General features: G+C 43.8%; 1 protein-coding gene across 1 annotated transcript in view; it reads right to left on the minus strand.

Moving 5' to 3' along the window:
* mspo (M-spondin) overlaps positions 1-23,995 on the minus strand; it is a 195,042-nt gene that overhangs the window by 57,785 nt on the left and 113,262 nt on the right. The window contains exon 4 of the mRNA XM_068227377.1: positions 16,331-16,510. Coding sequence (XP_068083478.1) covers positions 16,331-16,510 — 180 coding nt within the window. The remainder of the gene's footprint in view (positions 1-16,330; positions 16,511-23,995) is intronic.

Raw genomic sequence — 23,995 nt, forward strand, 5'->3', positions numbered from 1 at the left:
GAGACCAGGAACCAAGTGGACCGTAGAAAGGAACTGCGTCACTATAGAAGATTAGAAAGACGAATCTCCTGGTCGTACACCCATTCCTTCGAGGTCTTTCCTCATGTTAACGTACCGTGGGATTGTTGTTTTTGAGTCAAAATTGTTCACGACCGCATTGTAATCGAAACAGACTTTCAATGTATTAGGTCGTGTTACGTACGTGTAGTACGTGTTGAAGAGATGTTAAGTCATCATCATCATCATCATCTGTTTACCCTCCAGGGTCGGCTTTTCACTCGGACACAGCGAGGGATCCCACCTCTTCAGCCTCAAGGGCAGTGTCCTGGAGCTTCAGACTCTTGTTCGGGGATACAACTGGGGAGAATGACCGGTACCTCGCCCAGGCGGCCTCACCTGCTATGCTGAACAGGGGCCTTGTGGAGGGATGGGAAGATTGGAAGGGAGAGGCAAGGAAGAGGGAAGGAAGCGGCCGTGGCCTGATGTTAGGTACCATCCCGGCATTCGCCTGGAGGAGAAGTGGGAAACCACGGAAAACCACTTCCAGGATGGCTGAGGTGGGAATCGAACCCGCCTCTACTCAGTTGACCTCCCGATGCTGAGTGGACCCCGTTCCAGCCCTCATACCACTTTTCAAATTTCGTGGTAGAGCCGGGAATCGAACCCGGGCCTCCGGGGGTGGCAGCTAATCACGCTAACCACTACACCACAGAGGCGGACTGAGATGGTAAGTACAGAACAAAAATGGCCACCCGGGCACCAGTGGGAAATTGTCAGCCGGACACCAGTGGGTTGTGGGTTCAGATCCATTTTTGTACTGTACTTAACATCTCTTCAACACGTACTACACGTACGTAACACGACCTAATACGTTCAAAGTCTGTTTCGATTGTTAAAAATTCGTTTGTCCAGGAGAACCGTCCATTCGTCGTAAGTGATCGTACAACCCAGCACTGCGTTTGCGCATTGTGTCTGTAATTTTCTTTATCTAGAGTATATAGCGAGTTCATGAACAGATTTTGGAAAAATTGGAAGGCGAAAGTCATCAAGCCAATGAACAAGTTGGAACGTACTGTATGAATGTGCGTTACGAAACAAGAAGAGGAAGAAGAAGATGATAGGTCATGGGAGCTGACGTCCTATAGGCAACCTGCGCGTCTGTCAGGATTAGGCCGTACCTAAGATGAATTCTAAAACTGAAGGTATCACAAATACCAAGCCAGGGGAATTAAGTAATGGAGGTTGAAAACCCGGGCCTGGTTGGGAGTTGAACCCGCCGCCCCTTGGGCCGAATGCCAGCATGCTAACCATTTAGCGACGAAGCTAAACTGTATTAAAATGAACACCAATAGTTTAAAGTGTCAATTTTGTTACGTATTGTGACTGCGACCATAGAAAAAACACAGCGGTATGTCCCTTTTTTTCTTTTTGCCAGTCCTCTCGTGTAAATCTTGGCAATATTCGCTGGCGGAGAGAAACAGATAGGCAGTGTATGTAAGTCAAGCGCAGCTGTTACGACCGAGCAGCACGTTCCGGGTGTACCAGAGTTGAATACTGCATCCTAGCACGACTAGGGCAGCATGTTAACAAGATCTGGCATTTTCTTAAATCGCTTTATACAATCATACTTGTAAGGAAGTCATTATTTTAGTCAATTAACACACCACTCTGGTGTAATGTTATGTCTGCTTATACACGTCAATCTGTTTGCTTATTGAGCATTTATATTTTAGTCAGAGGCGGCTCGTTAGAAAACGTGTTGGGTGTTCCCAATGACAGAGAGGGAACAGGTGGGCAATGAATTCCTGTTTCATACCAATGTTTCATTCGCCTACAATGCTGGATGTAGTTTGATTAATTAAAAAGTGTAATGGAACACACTTTACAACGCTTGACTGTTAGCGCATATACTAGATTCTGATTACTTTGCACGTTGCACTTAATCTTGTACTACAAGGGGCTGATGACCATGATGTTAGGCCCCTTTAATCATCATCATCATCATCATCATCATCATCATCATCATCATCTTTAGGTGTACATTTCAAGTTGTTCCTGTAGAATAAATGCAGTTATGGCGCTATGATTGTCTTGATGAGGATGGAAGGCGGCGCGTTTTAGTTTTCTGTTAGTTCTGATCGATGATGGAAGTGTACCGAGTATGAACGAACAAATGTAATTGAGGCGTATGTGTGCTTCTGTTGAAAGGATGTGGGTGTTAGAGTGAGAAGACCCTTCAATTCTTAGCAGCGTCCACGAACCTGCTACGCAGGCGTAGCAGGGGGAGAGGTGATACTCCCACGTGGCGCGTCCCAGATGGCGGATAGGGTAGTCCTAACCGGCTTGCCGGCGGACTTGAGGGAAATAAAATACCTCTCGCGGACCAAACACACACCCCCTGTGGGTGGGGGACGCATATGTAGAATACACCCGCGGTATCCCCTGCCTGTCGTAAGAGGCGACTAAACGGGGCGACCAAGGGATGATCCAGTTAGAACCATGGTACTACTTGTAATTAGTACCATCACGCAGGGAACACCATGGGTTGCATTTATTCGCGCGTAGTACCACTATGTTAGGTACGCAATAGGTTTGTGATTAGTAGCGACAGTGTGTGAATCAGGATGGGGGGGGGGGTCCTGCAGTACCTGTGACTCGCACCCCTATACGAGTGAGACCTTGGGATTAGCGACTCCATGGTATTGCCTTACCTATGCTCAGTTCCCACTATGTGAGGAATTCCACGGGATAGTACGGGTCCCTGTGGTTAGTCCACTTATGTGAAGAGCGCCATAGGTTTGCGTTGCCTGTATAGGTTTTGAGTTGCCTACAAATAGCGCCGCAATGTGCGAAACACCATAAGTCTGTGTTACATATGCGCGTTACACTACCTGTGAATAGTACAAGAATGTGTGGAATGCCGCGAGTCTCCGCTACTTTTGATTAGTACCGCAACATTATACATAGCATGTTTCTACTTTCCTAGCGATAAATACCATTATGAGGGGCTGATGCTCTGGAGTTTTGGACCCGTTTCACTATACGCACAATCGATTCAGCATCGTACTATAGAAGCAGTCCCTTGGTCGGCAATACGCTTGTTTTGTGCCAGCTTCTGTGCATGTGAGGCACTGTGGGTCGGATCCACTGATCGTTTTAAATTCATCTCCGTCCATTCATTCTTCGTCCTCATGCTTTGAATTCTGGTCAGTGGAGGATTTTGGAATTTTAAGTTGTCATTCCACTTCATCTCATTTCGTACCATTAAGGGCCGAGGACCTCGATGTTAGGCCCATTTAAACAACTAACATCAATCATCAATCTTATCAACGTTATTAAATACAAATGTGAAGGTTTTCTGGTCTGTAGATACATGAAATATAGCAATTAGAATACAACATACCCGTAAAAACTCTTAGCAAACGAATGACATGTTTCGTTCCGTAAGAAGGGACGTGTCCACAGCTTGCTGTCTCTAAAGCACCCGAACGGCTATGAAGTGTGTACGGTAGTGATCCTCGCACAGTGCATTCAGGCAGCTGCCTTGTTAGCAAACAGCCAAGTCTCTGGCGGCTCGGAAGCAGAATATCTCCTTGACATTGGTACCCATATCGTTATGCGAGTATTTAGGGTTTGCTGTAAGGATGTAGAAAAGGAGAGTGTATAAGACTCTGGTAAGACCCCAATTTTGTTGTTGTTGCTATTTGCTTTAGGTCGCACCGACAGAGATCTTATGCCGACGATGGGATAGGAAAGGCCTGGGAGTTGGAAGGAAGCGGCCGTGGCCTTAATTAAGGTACAGCCCCAGCATTTGCCTGGTATGAAAATGGAAAACCACGGAAAACCATCTTCGGGGCTGCCGATAGTGGGGTTCGAACCCACTATCTCCCGGATACAAGCTCACAGCTGCGTGCCCCTAAACGCACGGCCAACTCGCCTGGTAAGACCCCATTTAGAGTATAGTTCCAGTGTATGGGACCCTCAACAGAACTACTTGATACGAGAACTGGAAAATATCCAAAGGAAAGCAGAACGATTTGTTTTGGGTGATTTCCGACAAAAGAGTAGTCTTTCGTCAATGAAAGGATGAAATTGCGTATGGTTTTTATTGCCGGGAGTGTCCGAGGACAGGTTCGGATCGCCAGGTGCAGGTCTTTCGATTTGACACCCGTAGTCGACCTGAGCGTCGTGATGAGGATGGAATGGTGATGGAGACAACACATACATCCAGTCCCCGTACCAGAGAAATTTACCTATGATGGTTACAAATCCCGACCCTTCCGGGAATCGAACCCGGGACCCCTGTGACCAAAGGCCAGTATTCTAACCATTTAGCCATAGAGCCGGACTCTTTCGTCAATGCTGCAAACTTTGGGCTGGGAAGTCTTGGAAGTAAGGAGACGTGAGTTCGATTAAGACGAATGTTTCGAGCTGTCAGTGGAGGGATGACTTGGAATGGCATTAGAAGTCGTATAAGTTTGTACGGAGTTCCTAAAAGTAAGAAACATCATAATATGAAGATGAAATTCGAATTCAAGAGGACAAAGTCGGGTACATACTCCTTTATAAGAAGAGGAAGTAGGGATTGGAAAATTTTTATTTTATCAAGGGGTAAGTTTGAAAAAAGGCTAGATGAACAACTTTTAAGGAATCTGCAACCTTGGTGACAGCCCTAAACACGAATGAAGTTCGATTGATTGATTGATTGATTGATTGATTGATTGATTGATTGATTGATTGATTGATTGATTGATTGATTGATTGATTGGAGAAAAGAGACTTGGTACTTCGAATGTATGGCAGGAAACCTAAAGACGTTTAGTCCGAAAGGGCGAGCATAGTAAACGTTCAATTAGGGGCAAAATATCTTCATAGGTCGATGCCCCAAATAAATAGCATGTTTTAAAAACGTTCGATTTGTCGAGAAATTCTTATATAAAAGAAATTAACTCCACCATCAAATTTACAATTAGAATGATTGTATTCTCAGGGTGATACTTTCCTTAAAGGGAATTTTAAAATGTCTAATGATATTATTCATGTTTATCCCTATGTCCATCATGATCGATTTATTTTTCTACATCAACACGCTGCAGCCATAATGAGCTTGTTTGGTTCAACGTATGCATATGAACAGATTTTCTCTGCCCTACAAACCTGCAAAAATATCATAGGACCGAAATAACGGGTAGTATTTGTCTACACGCTCCCAAATATTTGTTGTATTATAGCAGTAAGCCACAAAAAGAAAGACAGAAAAGCCTTTCTAATGATACAATATTTCACACCTCATATGTTCACATTAAAAGTGGTGCCAACCAAAGGCTTGGCAGTTTGGCTAGTGTCAAGTAGCTGCGAGGTTGCATCCGGGAGATGGTGGGTTCGAATCCCACCGTCGGAAGCCCTAAAGAATTTTTTCTGCGTTTTCCCAATTTCACACCAGACAATTATGCGGGTGCTCTATCTTAATTAAGGCTGTACGTTAAATAAGGTCGCAGCCGCTTCATTCCCGCTCCTAACCCTTTTCCATCCTTGGGTTATGGAATTCTTCACTGTGTAGTGTGACATTAAACCACTAGCAAAAAGCAAAAGAGAAAATGTGCGAGTACCAAATGGATAACAGAGTGAGAGAAGGGTCCAAGATTTTAAGGTTTTCTTTTTTTTTTTTTTTTTGGAAAAAGAATTAGACGGGTCACGAAATAAACTGTGTGTAATATAAGAAGGATGAAATACATGTTATTAAATCTACCTCAATGTTATCTTCATGGAGATGCCTCCCGCTCTCCCCCTTCCCCCTCACCCGATGTGTACTTGTGGCGGACATCTTACCATTCTTACGAAGTATGTGGACCTGGCTGATCTGCGCTCGCGAGATTCCACATCGGGGCACGTCTCTACGAGGACTTCTTCAGATTCTATCAAATCACTTTTAACCATACGTACGGTGCTCTAAGTGTTTTATTTAGTCAAACGTTGTATATCAACTGAGACAACACAGAATAATTGTTTCCTTCTTAAGTTACGTCCATAAAATTCATCTCCACTGAGATTGGGGATTAGTGTTCATAAAGGATATTTGCCCAGTTCTAGATGCTCTTCAACAATAATCACCACCAGCACCACTCCATAATATCGGGCTACACACATTCACTCCTTTGTGTAAAGAAATTGTGCGCTCACATTCGGACTTAGTGTTCTTGAATTAAAGGTCTCAACGGCATGTTTGAACCAATGTGGAATAAAACACGACACTAGGTTGGATTCAGTCAAATACAAAGGGCGGGCATGGGCTTTAAAACCGGGACCAGTGTTGAGGTACATACAGAGCCTGGGTGCTTACGCAGTAATAGGTTAGAATGCAAGCTAATTTGGCTTGTAGGAAGTGTCATCTAGCGTGATCTTCCGTAATGTACTGAGAGTAAAATAACTCGTAGGGGTTCTAATAAGCATGGCCCCGTATGTTTATGTAAATCGCGTAGTAGAATTGTTGTCCCCGCTAGAGTGTACTTGCTACTCATTGCTATTCATCAACAACACTGTAAATGAAAGACATGAGAAAATGGTAACGTGTACAAAGATAAAACATTTGTATTCATATTACAAAACGATCGGAATCCCAAAAGCATAACACAACGGGCGAGTAGCCCAAAATTTGAAATCCGATATTCTTAACGTCGATACGTTTTTGGGCTGGGGGTCTTTGTGTACTTAGCCTGGACAGAGAAACAGAAATGAACTACTGTGGTGTGGCAAACCATTTAGAACGATCATATTTTGTGTACCGGTACACTTCGAGAACATACCGTGCATTGTATATTCTGAAGGATATTTTTACGTACCTGAACTTTGCAGCAGTCTGCCTCAGATGCCGTTCGAAAGAAGGGGTTCTCCCCAAGGTGACATCCAAATACATTAAATGCTTACTGTGATACAGAAGGGTGTGGTCAAAACACATTTTGATATCTGTGCTAGCCATTCGATTCTCCAGAGTGAAGGACGAAAACTCAATTTAATTCACACTGAATTGGAGACACTCTTTGGGAAAAAATGTTATCCCGTGAGTTTTACGTGGCTATTGTCCAGTCATCCGCGTAACCAACAATTTTGACATTATTACAGCCACATCAGTTATGTATAAGCGGAATAGAACCGCGCCTACCCCCCTGTGAGTGAGGAACGCAGATGAAGGATACAATCACGGTATACCCTGCCTGTCGTAAGAGGTGACTAAAAGGGGTTCCAGGGCTCTCACCTTGGGAGCGTGGGTTGACGAGCACGGGGTCCTTAGGTGAGTTACGGCATTGCTTCCATTTACTTATGCCAGGCTCCTCACTTTCATCTATCCTGTCCGACCTTCCTTGGTCAACTCTTGTTCTTTTCCGACCCCACCGGGCGAGTTGGCCGTGCGTGTAGAGGCGCGCGGCTGTGAGCTTGCATCCGGGAGATAGTAGGTTCGAATCCCACTATCGGCAGCCCTGAAAGTGGTTTTCCGTGGTTTCCCATTTTCACACCAGGCAAATGCTGGGGCTGTACCTTAATTAAGGCCACGGCCGCTTCCTTCCAACTCCTAGGCCTTTCATATCCCATCGTCGCCATAAGACCTATCTGTGTCGGTGCGACGTAAAGCCCCTAGCAAAAAAAAAAATTTCCGACCCCGCCAGTATTAGAGCATTCGAGGCCTAGGGAGTCTTTCATTTTCACGCCCTCCATAGCCCTTGCCTTTCTTCGTCCGTTGCTCACTTTTCGAAGTGATGAATACCTTCTTCTTTTTCTTCTTTTCTCTTTCAATCTACCCCCCCCCCAGTGGGTGGGGACTCAGACGAAGAATACATATACGGTATCCTCAGCCTGTCGTAAGAGGCGACTAAAAGGGGCGACCAAGGGATGATGACATAGAACCATGAAATTACTTGTGCTTAGTGCCAATGTGTGAGGAACACCACGCATCTACGTTAGCAATGAGTAGTGCCTTTATGTGAAGAACACCACGTTTCTGTGGTTGGTAGGGTCTACGATCGTATGTATTCCACCGAAGCGGAGGAGCGGGCATTCAGCTGCGCGAACTAATGTGCATGTGCCTTAACGCTGAGCTGGAATGCGTCAGTTCTCCTGGGTTCAGAATGGATCTGCGCTGCCTATGAGTAGTACCACTTTACGATAAACACTATGGCTGTACGGTGCCTGTGATTAGTAGCACTACGTGAGTTAGACCACAGGTTTGGCCCGTGCGAAAAACATGCGTGTGCGGTACCTGAGAGTAGTTCCATTATGTGACGAATACTATGTGTTACCTGTGATTGTGTCATACACCGTGGGTCTAAATTGCCTATGATTCGTAGCACTATTTCAGCATGAGTATACGTTGGCTGTGATTAGTTCAACTTAGTGAGGGGACACCACGGAAATACCGGCGCCCGTGATTAGTCCCACTATGTGCGGAGCACCGTGGGTCTCCTTTGGTTGTAAGTAGTACCTTATGTGCGAAACACCATGGGTTTGTGTTGCCTGTGAGTGATGCCATTGTGTGTGACATACGATAGGTCTAAATTTCCTGTGATTAGTAACACCATTAGAGAAACACCATGAGTCTACGTTACCTTTGATTAGTACCACTATACGAGGAACACCATGGTTCTACCTCCCAGTGATTAGTACCATTCTGAGGGGCCTGCGAGCTGGATTTTGGACCTCTTTAGATAATAATACATCATCCCAATAATTCAGGTTTTGTGAGTTGGGTCACTGATTGTTTTTTGTTTCACTATTACTTTTTCATCATCATTCGTTTTAGAGTCTAATCAATGGATACAACTCCACGAACCTGCTACGCAGGCGTAGCAGGGGGAGAGGTGATACTCCCACGTGGCGCGTCCCAGGTGGCGGATAGGGGGGTCCTCACCGGCTTGCCGGCGGACTTGAGGGAAATAAAATACCTCTCGCGGACCAAACACACACCCCCTGTGGGTGGGGGAGGCAGACGAATAATACACCCACGGTATCCCCTGCCTGTCGTGAGAGCCGACTAAAAGGGGCGACCAAGGGATGGTTGTATTCGAACCATGCAACTACATGTGATTAGTACCACCACGCGGAGAACACCAAGGGTCGCTTTTACTTGTGCGTAGTACCACTATATTAGGTACGAAATAGGTTTGTGATTAGTAGCACACAGGAGCACCGCGCGGTCGGCTTTTGCAGTACCTGTGATTAGTACCACCATATGAGCGGGACCATGGGATGATAGCTACCATGGACCTGCCTTACCTGCGATTAGTATCCACTATATGAGGAACACCACGGGATAGGGAGAGGTCCCTGTGGTTAGTACTCTTCTGTGATGAACATCATAGGTTTGCGTTGCCTGTGAATGGCGCCGCAGAGTGAGAAAAACATAGGTCTGTATTAATGTCGAATTTTATAAGCTTTGAGTAGTACAATAATGTGTGGAATACCGCAAGTCTCTGCTACCATTGATTAGTACCGCAACAGGACAGATACCATGGTTCTACATTACTATCTTTAAGTACCATTCTGAGGGGCCTTTGACTTGTATTTGGGACACATTTAGACACCAAGCATCCTCGATTTGCCTTGGAAGTGGTCCCTTGGTCAGTAATACTATTAACTATGATAGTTTTTTTGAGTCGGATCCACTGATTGTTTTAAATTCATGTTCATTCATTCATTCATTCGTTCATTCATTCTTCATGGCATTTTTTATTTTGGTCAGTGGATAATTTTGAACTTTTACTTTGTCGTTTCATTTCGTACCATTAGGGGCCGATGACCTCGATGTTAGGCCCCTTTAAACAACAAGCATCATCATCATCATCATCAATGGATACATTTTTAATGTTACAATTTCCGTTTCGTTCACCTCTTAGCATTAGGGACCGATTACCTAGCTGTTAGGTCCCTTTAAACAACAAGCATCATCATCAGAACTTGGCGTAGTAGAGGGCATTGCGGTGGACCATTCTTTATTTCATTTTATCAGAAAATTGCTATGCCAATGACAATCCAAAGGAGTCTGTTACTCAATATAGCATTGACAGATTATGGGAAATAACGTTTAATAATAAATATTATTTCGATTAGGATAATACAAATGGAGATATTAATGATTTTTAATCGCCGTGTGTTAATCCCATCATTTCAAACACGGGGAAGAGAGATGAAAACATCGGTAACAGAGCTGGATTTATGTATTTTGAGCACAGGGAACCAACAAATTTCGGTGTACGTTACGGCACATATTCTCTCATAGACGTAAGTCTATGCAGCCGAATGTTGGTTCCGCTGTTTCGGTGGAACACACACGACGATCTTTGTGACAGTGACCATTTCCCCATCATCCTTACTTTGTTGAACCAAAAATCCGTCGAGGCTCCCCCTGGATGGATATTTAAACATGCTGATTGGCCAATGTAGACATCATTAGCTGTCCTTTATCAGGCGGACCGTCGGCGAGGAAATAACTTACATCACCCAAGTTATTCTTGCTGCTGCTGGGGAGTTTATTCCGTCCTTCTCGGGGACTCCTCGCCAAAAACTCGTTCCTTGGTGGAATGAAGAAATAGCAGCAGCTATTAAAGAACGCCGTCGTGGTCATAAACGTTACTGTAGACAGCCTACTGCGGCCAACTTGGTAACATTTAAGAAATTCCGCGCTAAGGCGCGGGTTCTTATTCGCCAAGGTAAGAAGGCTTCATGGGAGAGATATGTGTCGTCTATGACGTCACACACTCCATCATCTCAAGTGTGGACCAAACTTCGCGGTATTTCGGGTATCCAAGGATCATCTTCTGTACCGGGAATTTCCATTGCAGGCAATATCATCACTGAATCCCTTCTGATTGCTGACCACCTAGCTAGTCATTACGCGGATGTATCTGGCTCCGGGAATTACCATCCTGATTTCCTCGCTGTGAAGCGAGAGGCAGAACGTCATCACCTTAGTTTTGCCTCTCAAGCTTCGGAGGACTACAACGTGCCCTTTACGGAGTGGGAACTCCGCAGCGCCCTAGCGCTTTGCAAGGACACGTCTCCTGGACCGGACAACATCCATAACCAGATGTTGAAAAACTTAGTGATGATAGTCTACTCTATCTCCTTCGTGTATTCAACCGGATCTGGATGGAGGTTGATTTTCCGTCTCAGTGGCGAGAGGGCATAGTCATTCCTGTCCTCAAGCCTGACAAAGATCCTAAGTATGCAGGAAGTTACAGGCCGATTTTTCTTACCAAGTGCTTGTGTAAGCTATATGAGAGGAAGGTAAATCGCCGACTCGTGTGGTGTCTGGAGAAACAAGGACTCTTGTCGGGATACCATTGTGGTTTTCGAGCCGCTCGATCCACCACTGACCACTTGGTCCGCCTGGAGAGCTCTATCCAGGATGCGTTTCTCCGTAAACAGCACTTGGTAGCAGTTTTCTTTGACTTAGAGAAGGCCTACGACACCACATGCCGATATGGTATCCTTTCAGTCCTGCATCAATGGAGATTCCGAGGTAACTTGCCGGTATTTATTGCGAATTTTTTGTCCCTCCGTCTATTCCGTGTCCGAGTAGGGAGGACATATTCGCAATATCACGTTCAGGAAAATGGAGTCCCACAGGGATCGGTCCTTAGGGTCACTCTGTTCGCGATTGCCATAAACGGTATTGTCGCTGCTGCTGGTCCAGCAGTAATACCGTTCCTATATGTGGACGGTTTTGTTCTGCACTATAGGTCGTGCAGTATGGCAGTCGCAGAGCGACAGTTACAGCAAGCTATTAGGAGGGTGGAGAAGTGGACCTTAGAACATGGCTTTCGGTTTTCTGCCGCAAAGACCTCCGTTATCCACTTTTGTCGTCAACGTACTCTTCACCCACATCCTGAGCTTTATTTAGGAAATGTCGTTCTTCCAGTTGTTGACACTTACCGATTTCTTGGGCTCCTTTTTGACAGTAAAATATCGTGGGAGCCACACGTGCGGGAGCTAAAAGTGCAATGCACCAAGAGGCTTAACCTCTAGAGGTTTCTTGGCAGCACTAATTGGGGAGCTGACCGCTTGGTGCTCCTCCGATTTTACAGGGCGCACATTTTATCCAGGTTAGACTACGGCAGTGCAGCATATGGCTCAGCAAGGCCAAGCGTGCTTGGGAAGCTGAACATCATCCACCATAGCGGGGTTAGGTTGGCGACGGGAGCTTTCCGTACAAGCCCCATTGCCAGCCTGCTCGCTGAGTCTGGTATGCCGCCTTTACATCCGAGGCGTCAGCAAATGCTTCTTTCGTATGCTGCAAATTTGCGACAGATGCCACTTCATCCAAGCTATCCTTGCGTGTTCAACAATGGCAACCGTTTGCTGTACGCTGCTTGCCCTCGAGCAACGCGGACGCTTGGAATACGCTTGGATAGCAGATACAGATTGCTCGACGTACCTTCGGTTCCTTGCCTTGTCAGACAACCAAGTGGGGTACCTCCGTGAGTAGTACGACGACCTGAAATAATCCTGGATCTGCACACTGGCCCGAAAGAAAACGCGGACCCTTCGATTTATCGGAGGCTCTTCATGTCCGTTGTTGGCCACTATCCAGGTTCAGTCGCCGTCTACACGGATGGTCCGAGGACAGATACGAAGGTGGGCTGTGCGTTCGTTGTCAACAATGATAGGTTCCTTTTTGCTCTCCCGAAAACCTGTAGTGTGTACACAGCCGAGCTCTATGCTATCCGCGAAGCTCTGCGGTACGCACTGTACAATGAGCGGCGATTCTTTCTTGTGTGTACTGACTCCTTGAGTTCGCTCCAGTCTATTGAAACTTGTTTCCCTCGGCACCCTCTGGTGCAGCGGATCCAGGACCTGCTGGCCGGGTGTTCGGATGCCGGCACTAGAATAACGTTTGTGTGGCTCCCCAGCCACATGGGCATAGAGGGAAATGAATTAGCAGATCAGGCTGCCAAGGAGGCAGTTACACTGCCCCCGTTGCGTTTCAAGGTTCCAGCAAGTGATATTCGCTCTCAACTGAGACATCTGGTTATGTCTTATTGGGAGGTGGAGTGGCAGGCCATTCCAGTTCCCAGTAAGCTGCGAGCGATAAAAGGAACAATGAAGGTTTGGAGGACTTCCCTTCGGGCTTCGCGGAGGGAAGCCGTGGTATTATGTCGTCTTCGGATCGGCCATGGTATCCTGACTTTCTCGCATCTTTTGAAAGGGGAACCGCCTCCGATGTGTACCTGCGGCGAACACCTTACCGTGGTACACATCCTTACGGAGTGTGTGGACCTGATCGATCTGCGCCGTGGTCTTAACCTTCCGTGTACAATCTCCCTTATCTTGCGAGATGACGAGCAGTCAGCAGACCTCGTCATCCGCTTTATGAGGGATAGTGGTTTTTTTAATCGTGTGTGATGATGCCCTTTGTCCTAGTGTTTTTTGTGTCAATAGCGCTTTTATCCCATTGACTTCATTTTAGTTTGTGTTGCGCATTTTAATGTGTTCTTTTAAAGTCTAATGTAAAGTACGTATAATATCTGTCCTGGCAAGCAATGCCTTATTCCTTTGTCTCCTGTATTTTCTCTTATGTTATTACAAAATAAGGCATTGCGAATCAGATCCACTGATTATTTTAATCTCATACTCATTTTCCATCACCATTTTTTATACTCTGGTCAGTGGATACGTTTTAAAATTTTAAGTGTCATGTATCCTGTCGTCCATCTCGTTCCATTAGGGGCCGATGACCTCCGATGTTAGGCCCCTTAAAGCAACAAGCATCATCATCATCATCATCGTCATTTCAAATTCAATATCCTTTATCACGAGTTTCAAAACGTGTTAAAAAGATTCTAATTGCCCCTAATTATAATACCAATTTTTCAGGAAATTAGATCTATTCGTTAACTTATAACGGTGAAGCAAACAAACAAACAAACAAACAAACAAACAAACAAACAAACAAACAAACAAACAAACAAACAAACAAACAAACAAACAAACAAACAAACAAACAAACACAGAAACAATCTACCAGGAATTAATGACATTGACCATTAGTTGTTGTGTTCCAAATAAGAACCAAATGTCAGATTAATATTCAGAGAGTACATACATTATCACATTTATCACATCTTGTGCAAGATTGTGAACTGTCGGCAGTTGTAAATTTTGAGTACTTAGCCAGGATAACAGAATGCCTCAAAGAATAATATTTACAAAAATATCAGAAATTGTCTACTATAGGTACCGGTACTCAATAATAAAAACTACGAAAGTCAGACACTAGATATTTTTTTCTCAGGGTGCCTATACGGTGATTTCAGAGTATATATATCTTGTACCGGGAACGCCGCTACGAGAGAAGTCCGAAGTATGTTTGTTGAACTTCGCGCGGGGAGGAAGATAAGGCAGCCCGCCGAACGCAGTGACGTACCCAGCGAGTGACGTGGCCGCCGTAAGCCAGCTATTCGTGCCATATACGGTTATGTTCCAGCTCACCCTCAAAAGTACATTTTGAGCTACTTTATCGCTATTTTGACACTGCCGTCTTAAAAACCTTTATAATGGACGTCATCTTTCTAGATTTCAAGAAAATCCACCGAGTATTATAGAAGTTATACGGGTAGATAGTACCCGAGTTCTACACACTTCCATGCGAACGTGTATAAAAGGAGGACCGCCCGACCTACGAATTCAATGTCTGTCACTCCGCCGTCTCTGTGACACGGGTGACAGAAGTATTGTGTGTGTCGAACTTCTGGTTGACAGTCTGCGAAATCCAAGTATTGGAACTTCGGTATTTTCTCTAAGTGTTGTATCGGGATTTTATCATATTCTTGAAGTGCCTGAATGGGACTTTGTTATTTTCTGCGAGCATCGTATTGGACTTTGTCATATTGACACATTGGAACTTTGTTATTTTTCGTGTGTCGTGATTGGACTTTGATATTTTCTGAAGTGCCATATAGGAACTTCGTTATTTTTTCGGAAGCGTTTCATTGGAACTTTGTTATTTTCGCCAAGTGCCGCGATACGACTTTATTATTTTCTTAAGGTGACATATTGGAACATTGTCATCGGAACTCTATTTTCTTCGAGTGTCGTGTTGGGACTTTAATATTTCGACACGTTGGAACTTTATTTTTTTGAAGTGCCACATAGGGACTTACTTATTCGACGACGATTGAAAGGACATTGAATTTTCACGAGTGTTGTGTACCGGATTGAACTTATGTTTCGAACTTATTCGAACTTGTATTTTTTGAATCAATTTCTGGAACATTGAAATTTTCCGAGCGTGTAGGATGAACTTGTGCCCTACCAACATAAACTTTCGTGTGAACGATATGACTTGTTTTCTCGAGTGCCTCATTGAATTTACGCCTTGTAAAGACTATGAAACTTAGGAGACGTTCAACATTACGTCTAATTGTGAAATATGCAATACTTTCCAAGTGCTGCACAGGGACTTATGTTTTGATTCTTAAAGACTATGGCAATTCAGAATACGCATATCGCGTTCCCAGAGAGCCTAGAAATTTCCAGTATTTGAGTGATCCATAATTTATGAAGTCAGACTTTTTCTTTGAAATATAATTTCTTTAATGGCTATTCACTTCGCCTATTGACGGAACAGGACAGTTTCCGAGTGCTACTTATTCAGTTCATTGCCAATATGTTGTAAATCTTCAGAACTATGCGTTTAGGACTGCAGTGACAGTAATCCTCTAGAACATTCTGACTTACAGTGAGCTTGCATTATGAACTTGCATTTCTACCAGTACTTGTTCTTCGAGTGATTATTCCAGAACGTTTTGATTTAATATCTAGAGTGCAATAACCATAATTAAAAGGTCATATCTGTTCAGACAGTGCCATGAATGTGTGGAGTGCCGTGCAGGAAATTCAAGTGTGAATTACGTCTCGAATCGAACCCAGGAACGTGTGCCAATCTTCGAGACATTCCAGAACGTCGGGACATTCGAGAACGTCGAGACTTCCAGAACGTCGAGATATTTCCAGAACCTCGAAACATTCCAGAGCTCCTCATCCGAGCAGGTGTGGTCCCTGCCCAGTCGATGTCCAGCACCATCCCAGGACTTGGAGGTACCAACCAGCCACGACACTTCCACGCTGCTGTACGAAGGTGATATGAACTTGCTTTTGATGATCAATAAACTCAATTTATCAAAAGAATCTCTAAAATTGATAACTATACCTCTCTCTGTACCAGCTCCAATAATAAAGCCACTCCCTAGGTTAAGAACCATGCTCGTTAATTTAATATCAAGCACCTTAAAGATACGAACACATTTTTACGGGTACAATATATATACAATTTTGTACTCACTTTAATGAATTGGAAGGTACCGATTGGTGGCAGTCGCTTCATGATGGGATAGTAGAAAGAACCAGCAGGATGTGATGGGTAGTGGCTGGTTACTCGGTACACTGTCCCTTGAGGCTCTGTGGGCCAGTTTGGAGCAGTGAACGTGAACCCATTGTCCGTACCGGCATCTACAGGGTCCACCTGTAACATAACCAGTGATGAAAAACTAAAAACTAAAAATAAAAGTAATTGATTAGAATTATAGCAAATTTAGAAATGTTTCAGTCAGTTAGATTAACAAATTGTTTTAAAGAGATAGTAAGTATAAATACAGTTAGAATAACTTTATTCAACTTCCGTATTCAGAAAATCGCTGAAGTTTTTATCACATGGCAATGGAATGATATGAAACTTTTCAAGGAAAAATGTAACGTTTCATTTCGTGCTTTTTAGCGTAGAGTCATTAAGTGGCTACCGTCAGGTGAGGTCAAACATAATACCTTAGAAGTTACAAATTACCGTCTGTGTGTGGGGTACGCAGATGAATACACCCAAGGTATCCCCTGCCCATCGTAAGAGGGGACTAAAAGGGGCCCCAGAGGCTCTCAACACGGTAGCATGGTTTGGCGACCATGGGGCCTGTACCGGGTGGTACACCTCCACGTCGCTAATTCAAACCTTGCGTCAGTTGAAACTCCCCTACTGGAAGAAGTTTGAACTTTATCTAATGTGTTACTTTTCAAGTTTCTCAGAAGATGTCACTACTTGGAAATTTTGGAGTTTCTGAACTGGGTCGTTTTCGATGTATTTTTGTTTTACCTGTAGTAAGAAGTGTGAACTTTCTCTCCTAGAGGACACTACTGAAGAACTACAATAGTGCACCCTAGTGCGAAGTGAAAGAACTGTTTTTTGGAGAAATTTTTATTTCAAAAGTTTGTTTCATATTAAATTTCTTTCTGTTACTGTTTAAGTTGGCTGTATAACCCTTTCCTTCCCCTTGTTTTGAATTTAGCCAATCCCGAATTTCTTTAATTAATTTATAACCAATCAGGTGTATCTTCTCCAACTTGAATATGCTGCTTAACCCTAGCCAATAAAGTTTTTGTGGGAGGGTGTTCTTATTCCTGAAACGCCTCGAACTTTCCGCGAGAGTATATAAACTGCTGATTTTAGGGTCTCTGCGCCACTTCAGTACCATCTTTCAGTGTGTAAAGTACATAGCAGGGGGCGGGAAGCGCCTCTTTCTTCGGCCAGCAGTTCAACAACAAGGTAATGGCCGTTTAATAACTTCTTTTCTTGCTAGCTCAGCAGTTTAACTCTCGGGGCAGGTCCGAAGCTTTTCCACCATGTAACTTTTCCCTAAAATGTAAAGACTCTTAGCATCTATTCTCTTTTAAAGCTACATATTGGGATAGAGAGTGCTTAACCCTCTCGAGCTCCCACTCATATTGTTTTGAGGTGAACTTATTTTTTCACACCGATTCTTCCTTAACGTAATGTAAATTGTTTCTTTCTAAAGTCACCTCTTTAGTATGGGATTAGCCCTTGCATTAGCGGCCTAGAGCCAGATTAGGTTTTAAACAAAATGTATTAGGAGTGCAGATCGCCTCCTCTCAAATTGGTATTTTAGAGGCCATGTAATTAACCTTTTCTCACTTAATAGGCCTCAGTAGGTTTGGTATTTTACCCCTGTGGTTATGTCCTTAGAGGACAACTTGAAGGTGGAGTTTGGTGTGGCCTTTGATAGGCTTAAAGTCTGAGAGCGTGTGGCTCTTTCTTGAAAATTGAGTGTTGTATGCCTCGAGGAGGCTTTTCTGTGTAATTTGGAGCAAGTGCTCCTGGGCATGAATGGGGTTTTCTGCCCCTCTGTTAAAACTTGTTTTGGGGTAAAACTGGGCTAATTGCTCAAGAATTGTGAGTTCGGGGCTCGAAGCCCAAATCCTGGAAATACTGTAATTGTAATTTGTTACCTTGCTACTCTGTACCTGCCATTATTGTTATTTCTTGATTTTGCTAAGAAAATATAACCTTGTTAAATTTTATCTTAACTTTCATTTCGTATTTTGAGACCCGTTCACCCCCGCACCTTCTTTCACCTCTGCTAATCCACCAAACCACGGTAACAGGGCCCTTTGCTGAGTCCTATCATTGCTTACACCTACTTGTGCCAGGCTTCTCACTGTCATATATCCTGCCCGACCTCCCTTGGCAAACTCGTGTTCTTTTCCGTCCCCGACGGTATTACAGCATTCGAGGCCTACGGAGTCTTTCGTTTTCACGCCCTCCGTGGCCCTGGCCTTTCTCCGTCTGTTACTTCAGTTTTCGAAGTGACGGATCCCTTCTTTTTCTTTTTTTCTCCGTCTACCCCCTGTGGGTGGGGGACGCTGACGAAGAATACACCCACGGTCCCCTGCGTGTCGTAAGAGGCGACTAAATGGCGTGACTAAGGGATGATTGTATTAGAACCATGAAACTACTTTTGATTCGTACCATCACGCGGGGAACACCATGGGTTGCCTGAACTTGCGAGTAGTACCACCATATTAAGTACGAAATAGGTTTGTTATTAGTAGCAACAGAGGGTGAATCTGTATGGGCTTTCCAGTATCCGTGATTAGTACCATTGTGAGAAACACCTCGGGTCTGGGCATTGCCTGTGATTGGTACCACTATATGAGCGACACCGTTGGTCTGCCTTGCCCGTGATTTGTACCCACTATATGAGGAACACCACGGGAATACCGGCGTCCGTGTTTAGTACGCCTAGGTGAGGAGCACCATGGGTTTGCGTTGCCTATTAGTGGCGTAATTATGTGAGAAACGCCATAGGTATTCGTTACCAGTGCGACTTACAATACTTTTGAGTAGTACCATAATGTATGGAACACCGTGGGTCTACGCTACATTACATTAGTACCCCAACATGACAAATACCATGGATGTACTTAACTAGCGACAACTACCATTATGAGGGGCCGTTGACCTGGATTTTGCACCCGTTTATACAACAAGCATCATCTCTTCATGATTGTGCTTTAGAAGCAATCCCTTGGTCAGTAATACTATTGTTCATGATCGTTTCTGGGTCGGATCCACTGATGGTTTTAAATTAATATTCATCCATTCATTTTTCATCACACTTTTTATTCTGGTCAGTGGATGATATTGAACTTATAAGTTGTTATTACATTTCGTACCATTAGGGGCCGATGACCTAGATGTTAGGCCACTTTAAACAACAAGCACCAACATCATCATCAACTTACAAATTGCCGGGATGTGACCTCGTGGCGGTAGATTTACTTGCTCATAAGAGAACTCCTGCGGGACTAAATTCCGGCACCTCGGCGTCTCCGAAAACGTAGAAGTAGTCAATGTAACGTAAAAACATGAAGTATAATTAAGTTTCAAATTTATTGCTCCCAAGGTAAGTCTGAATTTCACACTCATGTTCTCAAGTAATTTACAATAATTATTAAAAAATGGGATTGGGAATTCATTAACTCCTGTGTGTCGCATGTTTATTCTGGTTCCATTATCGATCACGGTCAAACTGACAAAGTCGTGATTCACGATTATCTAAATATAAACTCCACTGGTTACCACAACAATGTGGGAGTAAACGAACAAATGGGCCTCGTGTCCGAGATGTTGACTCCTCCAAAGTTGCCAGGCTTTGGATCCGATGTATTTTGCTATAATGTAATGATCACAGTTTTATTTCAACGCCTAAATTAAGAGTGAAAGTTATCTTTTGTGAAAAGTAACTATTAAAGTAAACATTACTGTACCGGGCGGTACACCTCTACTCTGTTTATTTAAAAGTTGCGCCAGTTGAAACTCCTCTTCTGGAGGAAGGTTGAACTTTATCTATTCTATTAATTCTCTACTTTCTCAGAAGATGTCACCACGTGGAAAATTTTGAGTTTTTGAACTGTGTCACTTTTGATGTGTTTTTGTTTCGCTTGAAGTAAGAAGTGTGAACTTTCTCTTCTAGAGGACACTACTGAAGATCAACAATAGTGCGACCTAGTGCGGAGTCAAAGAACTATTTTGTTGGAGAAATTTTTATTTCAAGAGTTTGTTCTTTGTTAAATTTCCTTCTGTCATTGTTTAAGTTGGCTGTATACCCCTCGTTTTCCCCTTAGTTTGGATCTAGCCAATCCCGAATTTCTTTAATTAATTTTCCACCAATAATGTGTTTCTTTTTCCTCTATGTAGGGGTTTCTTTTCCCGAACCAATAAAGATTTTGTGGGAGGGTGTTTTCTTTCCCCTAACGCCTAGAATCTTCCGCGAGAGGATATAAACTGCTGATTTTGGGGTCTCCGGGCCACTTCTGTTCCATCTTTCAGTGTATTAAGTACATAGCAGGAGGCGGGAAGCGCCTCTTTCTTCTTCAGCCGTTCAACACCAGGTAATGGCCTATTAATAACTTCTTTTCTTGCTAGGTCGGCAGTTTAACACTCGCGGCGGGTTCGAAGCATTTCCATCATGTAACCTTTTCCTAAAATGTAATTACTCTTTTCATCTTTTTCTTGTAAAGCTACATATTGGGATAGAGAGTGCTAACCCTCTCGAGCTCCCACTCACATTTGTTTTGAGGTGAACTTATTTTCTCAAACTATTCTTCGTTTATGTAATGTAAAGTGTTCTTCTCTAAGTCACCTCTGTAGTATGGGATTAGCCCTTGCGTTAGTGGCCCAGAGCCAGATTAGGTTTTAAAAACAAAGTGTATTAGGAGTGCAAGTTCGCCTCCTCTCAAATTGTTATTTTAGAGGTCATGTAATCAACCTTCTTTTCATGTAATAGACCTCCGTAGTTTGGGTATTTTACCCCTGTAAATACGTCCTTAGAGGACAGCTTGAAGGTAGAGTTTGGTGTGGCCTTGTGATAGGCTTACAATTTTGAGAGCGGATCGCTCTTTGAAATTTGTTTCTGTATGCCTCGTGCAGGCTTTATGTGTAATGTTTGGAGCCAGTGCTCCTGGGCAGGAATGGGGTTTTCTGCCCCTTGGCTAAAATTTTCTTTGGGAGTAAGGCGGGGCTGATTGCCCAAGAGTTATGAAGTAAGGGCACTGAGCCCGAACCCAGTAATATTGTACCTACATTTTTGCTACTCTGTACCGGTTATGATTGTTATCTCTTGTCTTTGAAAAGAAAATATAACCTAGTTAAATTTTAAATTAATTTTACATTGCACGTTAATTTCGTAGCTTGAAACCCATTCACACCCGCACCTTCTTTCACCTCTACCTACCACGGATATCTCCGTAACAAGTGGTAGCAGAGCGTGGTTGAATGGGTCTCAATTTAGCCCCTTTTGACGGCTAAACATTGCTTTGATTCGAACTCTAACAATTTTCTCAGTTGCTGGAATTTTTTGAGTTTTTCAAAATTGTTCTGTCATCATGCCCGGCCCTCGCGATGTTCTCCTCCTTAACTACTTGCGCAAAGAGGAGTTGATATATGAGTTAACTATCAGAAACGTTCAATCTGGAGGCACGGTTGCAATAGACACTAACAAGCTTAGAGAGTCCCTTGATTTGCCCATTTCCATCCCCAATTTGGGAGAGAAAGAAATTGATGACTCTCTTTCCACGATTGTCGAGAATATTACTGGGCTAGCATCGGTAGTCAGCTTTTTTGATGAAAACGATCCATCTCCTAATCAAATTAAGCGTGTGCAAGGCAGGCTGTATCACTTTGCAAATAGAGTTAATGATCTGTTGTCTCTAAAGGTGAATGACGTTCAGAGGAAGCAAGCTAATACGCTCCTTGAAACTATTTCTGAATTGTCTAATAAGGTCACTCAATTGCTAACCGGCGAAGCTCCTCCCAAAACTGATCAACCCGCCACGGTGAATGTAGGTAACGAGGAAGAGCCTCCTCAGGGAGAAGTCAATAGGATAACCGTTGCTGCTCAAACTATCTCTGCCCCATCGAACAACGAATCTGAACGCCGTGCGTCATTGAGTAACATCCGCTCTGAATTAACTTCTTTGCCATTGAAACCTTTAACGACTATGTCACCTGGGTTCAGCAGCTTGCCTCATCCATTGGCAATGTTGCTTAGAGGTATCTCTAAGTTTTCCGTCAACACCACCAGTGACGTAATTTCATTTTTAAGATTTCTAGTGGAATTTCAGGATCATGCCCTTGTGTTTTCTCTTTCCCCATGTCAAATTTTGCAAATTATCTATCCTTATGCTATTGGTGTTCTATCTGACAAAATAGTTAGAGCCATCGCTGAGCAATCTTCTATTGAGGATTTCCATGCCCATTTGCTAGCTAACTTCATCCCGGCTAGGGCCAGGTCCTCTCTTATTCAGAAATACTATTATCGGGTACAGCGCTTGGATGAAAACCTGGCAGACTTCATCCAAGATATTAAGTTTTATACTAGGGTGTTTGCTCTTCACTTCCCTGAGGATCAAATTGTACAAGCTATTGTGGAAGGTATTTCACCATCCTATAGGTCATATTTGTGTTTCGCGGCGTGCCCGCAAACGTTCTCGGAACTTGAAGCATTGGCAGTCTCAGCGGAAGGAGTTAGATACGCCGATTCTTTGCGTGTCGCGAAAGAACCCCCGCCTTCCTTTAGTAACACTCGGCCTCCACCTCGCCGACCAGTCAATCCCCGTAAATGTTATGCTTGCGGGTCGCCTGACCATCTGCGGAATAAGTGTCCTCTGATCAAGTCAAGTGGGACAAGGAATGGAGCAGGGTCATCACAAGGCTGTTTTAAGTGTGGGGCCTTCTCACATATCGCCAAGAATTGCCCAAACTCAAATAGCACCCCCTCCTGCTCAACTTCTGGTGCAAATTCCAGCTATGCCAATAATAAAAAGTGACTAGTGGCGTCGGCTGAGCCGACTAATCCATCTTCCCGAGACTCAGCCCCTAGTAAACAGGTTGTAAATGCAGAGAACGACCAGCCTTCAAATTCATCTTTTGAATGCCCTAAAGAGTGTCTTAGGATTGCGGCGGATACCCCCGCACCTGTTCCTTTTCTTAAGATTGAGTTAAATAACGAGCCTATAACAGCTCTCTTAGATTCAGGCAGTGTTTGTTCCATTATTTCGGCTGATTGGTATTCTAAATTGAAATCTGTTTGTAAACTCCCTGACTATGTCTCTTCTCCTGTTCAATACGTTTCGGCTAATTCATCTCCATTAGAAATTCTAGGTTCCTTACTGGTTAAAATTCGTGTTTTTAAGTTTACATGGAAAGTTAAATTGTTTGTGGCCAAGCAATTGTCTTGCCCCATTATATTGGGAGCTGACTTTATTTCTCACACTGGTCTTGTGCTCGATCTCCGGTCTAGGTCGTGCACATTCAAATTTGCTTCTAGTTATAAAATCCCACTATTAAAGTGTAATTCTGTATCATGTTCATCTATTTCGCCTACCCAGGATGAGATGTTGTTAGACCTTAGACATCTACCTGAGGAGCAGGCTGATAGTATTCGCAAACTGTGTCAGTCGTTTCCCGAGGTGTTCTCTGATACTCTTGGTGTTACTGACCTTATTGAATACAAAATTGAGGTTACGGATTCGATTCCTGTCCGTTTTCCACCGTATAGGCTATCTCCACCTAAAATGAAGGCTCTGAAAGAAATCATCGATCAGATGTTGAAGGATGGTATTATTAGGCCCTCTAAGTCAGCGTATTCTTCGCCTATTTTTC

The sequence above is a fragment of the Anabrus simplex genome, chromosome 4, assembly GCF_040414725.1.
Source record: "Anabrus simplex isolate iqAnaSimp1 chromosome 4, ASM4041472v1, whole genome shotgun sequence".
Taxonomy (NCBI): Eukaryota; Metazoa; Arthropoda; class Insecta; order Orthoptera; family Tettigoniidae; genus Anabrus; species Anabrus simplex.